General features: G+C 43.5%; 1 protein-coding gene across 1 annotated transcript in view; it reads right to left on the bottom strand.

The window, feature by feature from the left end:
• Window positions 1-480: 480 nt before the first annotated feature.
• LOC144501917 (eosinophil peroxidase-like) overlaps window positions 481-6,000 on the bottom strand; it is a 28,190-nt gene continuing 22,670 nt past the window's right edge. The window contains exons 12-13 of the mRNA XM_078225953.1: window positions 3,814-3,975; window positions 481-3,218 (exon numbers count right to left, since the gene is read on the bottom strand). Coding sequence (XP_078082079.1) covers window positions 2,716-3,218; window positions 3,814-3,975 — 665 coding nt within the window. The 3' untranslated portion in view covers window positions 481-2,715. The remainder of the gene's footprint in view (window positions 3,219-3,813; window positions 3,976-6,000) is intronic.

Genomic DNA, 6,000 nt, shown 5'->3' with positions numbered 1-6,000 from the left:
ATGAACACCCTTTATTGGTAGCTAATCGACCCCACTCCTCCCTTTCCCTTATCAGTTGGATGGGGTTCCCCTTTTGTGTGTTGGGAAGATCCCCTGTGTCCATGGAGTGTGTCTCCATGTATGTGGGGGCAGGGTTTCTGTGTTTTACATTGGAGACTGGGGCACCCTTTAAAAATGGCATCCCGATATAGAGATTCCTAATTGCTGGATTTTTCCAGCCCTGACCCATCAGCACGACAGCGCGGGTCACGCCTCCAGTTTTTTCCTGCTGGATTAACTAGGGAGAAAAACTGTGCAGCCTGCAAGTTGCACGCCAGTTTTCTCCCCTCAGGCAGCACTGGGCACAGAATGGAAAATTCTGCCCCCTGCTTCTCATCTGAACTTTGTATATCAGCCTGGCTCTCACTGGGTTAACTTATTGTAAATACAACATCTGTAAAGAGAAGAGAAAAGCAAAAAGAAACATGTGGCACTGAGGTTAGCAACTAGAGTTTATTCAATATTTCATATTAGCAGGATTCACATTTTTATACCCTTGGGCTTTCAAAGAAATAAACATTTTAAAGAACAATTCTACCAAGGTGTCTTAGAATTATTAGCCACTGTTTTCACAACTAGTCCATTACAATCATTCTGAATATAAAAGAGGCTCCTTTTCTAATTTAATCCATTTGGATCCAATCATTGGATAAAAGTAAATTACTGCGGATGCTGGAATCTGAAAACAGAAGAGAAAATGCTGGAAAATCTCAGCAGGTCTGGCAGCATCTGTCAGGAGAGAAAAGTGTTGACGTTTCTAGTCCAGGTGACCCTTTATCAAACCCTGGACCCTGGGTCCAATCATTAATGTACAAACAACTGATGTTCATTTTCCATGAAATTTCCCTAGTCGCCACAGCCTGGTTTGTTTGTTCAGGTCAATGCACCTAACCAGCATGTCTTTCAGACTGTGCGAGGAAACTGGAGGAAACCTACGCAGACACGGGGAGAATGTGCAAACTCCACACAGACAGTGACCCAACTCGGGAATCGAACCCAGGTCCCTGGCAATGTGAAGCAGCACTGTGCTACCGTGCTGCCCAGGTTTGGGCCAGTGAGGGCTATTGGGTCAAAGTTAAAACATTTCAATACCTAAAGGAGGGGGAGAGCAGTTGAGAACGAGAGAATATGACAAAATAATTAAAGCAAATCGGTGAATCAGTTGGGAGAGAAATGGTAAATGAGATTTAACTGTAACAAAATTTGCGCAATGAAGGAGCCCGCAGTGAATGGGTTTCATTGGCAGAGGAGGCTTTGAAAAGGGAACTGGGAGAGACAGTCCAGCAATCACTTCTGCCTGCTCCACAAAGTGAAATAATTGGAAAAGCGACAATGCTGGAACAATGAGTTACAGCAGCAGATAGAGAATTAAAAGATTAAGCAGTGGCTGTACACTACGCTAATCAGACTGTGCATGGAGTATTATGCTCAATTCAGGTCCCTGCACAACTAAAATAAACATTTTAATAAAATAAAATTAAATAAAATAGACATTTCCACTCCATCTGACGAAGGAGCAGTGCTCCGAAAGCTTATGGTATTTGCTACCAAATAAACCTGTTGGACTTTAACCTGGTGTTGTGAGACTTCCAACTAAAATAAATGCAATGGAGCGGGTGTAGAGAAATACAACTTCATTGAACCCAGTGTTTATATTCTGAGGATGTGAACAGGCCACCAGGCCTATTTGTACTCTCCTTAATACCCTGTATGATTTCATCTCCATTTGCCAAGTCTCTCTTCCTCACACAAGTAAGAAATCAGGCAGTCAGGGTGCATAAAAAAGGGTGAGGAAAGATCAGAGAGAACTCTAAAGAGAGAATGGTTTTGGGGAAGCCTCACAAAGAGTTATCACATTTTAAATTTTAGAGATAGGATAGACTCAGATGTTGTCAATCAATTTAAGGCAAGCAAAATAATGCATTTAGCTACGGAGAAACAGGAAGTGATATTGTTTGGAACCATTTTCCGGTGATAGAGGACCAAGTTGGGGACATTAAATATGACGCTGGGCTGTATAATGGGAGAATTAGTGTTAATGGGATGGGTTTCAATGGAAAAGCTAAAATATTACAGTGATGGGCAACAATAGGATTGCCACTGTATTAAAAGGATGGGCTTCAATGGGCACGTTAGTATTTTAATGGGACCAGCTAATGAGAGACCTTTCACTTTATTGGGAAAGTTTTGTTTGGTTTTACTTTATTGGGCAAGTTTTGTTTAGTTTGAGTTGAAAGTGGAGGTGCTCTTATGGACTATTCCTTTAATGGGGCAGGTATTGGAGGGAAATAAAACAAACCAGAATGTAACGTGCCAGAGAGTGAATTGGGGGAATGATGTTTGTGCTGTGTTGAAATAGTTCCAAATTCATGTCAGAAAAATGTAACACACAAATCTTTTGGCAACTTAACAAAAATGCTCTTTGGATAAGTGAGCCTGGAAGCTTCCAGTGGAATATTTGTGGAGAGGGGTTTGAGACTGAACCAGGACACAAGTTCACTCTGCCCTGAATGGGTTTGTTCTACATATCAACTATGACCTTGGAAAGCAGCTTCTGTGTTGTAAAGATCCTGAAAATGGCTCGTGGTTTCCCAGCCCAGGTTTTGACCCTCGGGCAGATCCCTTTAACATTCAATTGGTAAAGATCATTGTTTATGACTAGACAAAGGAAAATGATTAAACTGTAAAGAGTAGGTGGCCCTGAAAGTAGCTGGAAGTGCTTAAGGAACCTTTCAAATTCGTTAACCAAACTTGATCGCCAGAATTTAGCTGAAGGATGGTGCTTCCTGATAAAATAATTCTGTTGTATCTGATACGTGTATCTGATCTAGTGACCTGGGAGTTATTCTTTTTAAGCGACACAGTTGCTCTGCTCCCTCCACAGTGATATGAAAATTGATATACTCCAGCAATCTGACAAGTGAATACTCCTGTTGAGCAATTGAAATCTCTCTGGCCATTGTAGATCTCCTTTGCACACGGAATTGGCTTTCCTCGAATCAGATTTCTTACATTAAGTTGCACAGAAAAGGCTGAGTGTTTTGGAACATTTTGAATTGCTCGCATGGGTTGACTGCAATTCTTTTCAGGTCCCATGTGTTCAGCGTTACCTTCATCTCCTTTTGGTCCTGTTAGTGTAATGCCACTTCCTGCATCTTGAAATCCAACAGACCGGAGTTCTGAAAGAATTGTAAGAGTGGGTCATCATGTTTATCTGCACATTAGGAGCTAAGATTCATTTAGCAATCCTGCCTCCAACATCTGGAACAAACGCCAACATTTACAGAAAAAGAAGAACATCGAGAGTCTTACCCATGGGCGGCATGGTGGCACAGTGGTTAGCACTGTTGCCTCACAGCACCGGGGACCCGGGTTCAATACCGGCTTCAGGTGACTGTGTGGAGTTTGCACGTTCACCTCGTGTTTGCGTGGGTTTCCTCCCACACTTCAAAGGTGTGCAGATTATGTTGATTGGCCATGCAAAATTGACCATTAGTGTCAGGGAGATTAGCAGGGTAAATATGTGGAGTTACGGGGATAGGGCCTGGGTGGGATTGTTGTCAGTGCAGGCTCAATGGCCTCCTTCTGTACTGTAGGGATTCTACGATTCTGAGTGTCAATGGTGGGGAGGATTTGACAGGTAATTAGCTCTCACAGTTTAGCGCTCAGACGATGGAGTTGGAAATGACCATCATTGTGTGGGTATTCGACCTCCCTCACCCAGTGCTAACCAATGGCACTCGCTATTCCAAGGCCCTGGATTTCAGCTCTTACCTCTGCAGCCAGGTGGTGCAATGTTCCACTTCCCATTACTTAGACAAGTTAGCGTATCGCCTCCCACCAACTTGAATCCCGACTTACAGGTGTATCTGACCGAGGATTTACAGATGGAGAAATGGCTGTGGGCGACAGCAGGGACAGAGCCACAGGGGGTCACTGTAACAGGAACAAGCCAACACTCATTAGGAGAAAGGAAGCTACTGAGAACATTGAAACATTGCGTACTCCCAATGTTCTGACCACTAGAAAATAAAACAAGCAAAATAGTGAAGAGAACAGATAATCAAATAAGTGCAAAGTTAAACACTGTAGTACGAGTGACGTGGAAAATGGAGACAGCTTCAATTCCACCGAGTATTTGCCACATTTAAGAAAATAAATAAATGTGAAATAAGAGAAGGCCATACAGTCAATCACCCTCAGGGAGAAGGGCTGCTTCTGACATGGCACAAGCACACAGCTATTCAATCCCCATTGGAGCAGCACAGGGAAGAATTGAGTGGCATTTCTTCTTGACCCAGGAAAGTAATAAAACATTATAGCAATCTGTATCGACCTTACAGTCAATGCAAACCAATGACTTTCTAGAGATTATTACCCAGTCACAGCTGAACAGGAACTTTCTTCTCGCTAATAATCATTCGTTTCTGCCTTCAGATATGCATCCACACAAAGAAAGTACCGACAGTTATTTATTTTATCTAAACTGAGAGAGATTAGCAAACGCTACCATCTGTGTTGAGGGAAGAGAGTAAACATTCTTCATCCTGCAGTGCATCTTGTAGATGGTACACACTGTGTGCTAGTGTGTGCCAGTGGGCCAGTGGTGGAGGGAGTGAATGTCCAAGATGGTTAATGCAATGTCGTTCTGCTTTGTTCTGGGTGGTGTCAAGCTTCTTGAATGTTCTTGGAGCTGCACTCATTCAGAGATAGTGGATGTGTTTTGGAGACTCAAGAAGTGAGTTACGTGCCTTTGACCTGCTCTTGTAGCCACAGTACTGATTGATATAGCTAATCCAGTTCAGTTTCTGGTCAATTGTAACCCCCAGGATATTGACAGTGGAGGTTTCAGTGACAGCAATGCCGTTGAATGTAAAAAGGAAATAGTTAGATTCTCTCTTCTTGGGGATTATCTTTGCCTGGCACTTGTGTGGCAGAAATATTAGTGGTCCAAGTCTGAATGTAACTCAGGTTTTGTCACACAGGGGCAAGGATTGCTTCAGTGTCTGAGGAGGTGTGAATGGTGCTGAGGCAATCAGTGAACATCCCAAATTCTGACCTCGTCAATGATGAAGCAGCTGAAGGTGGCTGGGCTGAGAACACTCCCCAAAGGAACACCTGCAGAGACGTCCCTAGCCTGAGATGTGTGGTTTCCAACAATTGCAACCAACTTCCTTTGTGCTAGGTTTGACTGCAATCGGTGGAGAGCTTACAACCTGATTCCTATGGATTTCAATTTTTGCTGGGCTCCTTGATGCCACACTAGGTCTAATGCTGTCTTGATGTCAAGGGCAGTTACTCTCACCTCAACTCTAGAGTTCACTATTTTATCCATATTCAACAATAGCTGTTATGAGGTCAAGATCCTATTGGCCCTGGTTGAATCCAAACTGAGAATGACAGGTTGTCATTGTATATAGTAGTGTGGCCCTTTAAGGTGGAAGGTGGGTTCCTTTCCCGAGGCCACATGATCAGGCTGGACCCTATGGATTGTCATGGCGGGAAGCTGAGTACTCCAATCGGCAGGAGAGCACGTATCACGGGTCGAGGAAGGTCTGGCAGTTGGAGCCTGGGAGTCGAGTAGAACAGTCACATTGTAATTCACCTTGTTGGACATATAATTTGTATTGTTGGCAATGAAGCCTTTGTTGATTCAAACCACTTTGAGTTGCCCTGGATTTATTCCATTGATTAAGTGCTGTGAATGATACCTTCCATCACTTTGCTGATGATTGAGAGACTGATGGGGCTGAGGGAATTGTTCCTTCTTTGCATGGACAGATCTTGCTGGGCAATTTTCTACATTCTCCAGTAGACGCCAGTGTTCTGGCTGCACTAGCTTGGCTAGGGGTTAGTTCTGGAGCAAAGCCTCCAGTGTTATTGCAGCCTTCACAGTATCCAGTGCCTTCAGCCATTTCTTGATATCACATGGAATGAATCACATTGGCTGAAGAATGGTAT

Source organism: Mustelus asterias, chromosome 12 (genome assembly GCF_964213995.1).
Source record: "Mustelus asterias chromosome 12, sMusAst1.hap1.1, whole genome shotgun sequence".
Taxonomy (NCBI): domain Eukaryota; kingdom Metazoa; phylum Chordata; class Chondrichthyes; order Carcharhiniformes; family Triakidae; genus Mustelus; species Mustelus asterias.
Note: the sequence above shows the minus strand (reverse complement) of the source record. Positions and strands in the feature narration are given on the sequence as shown.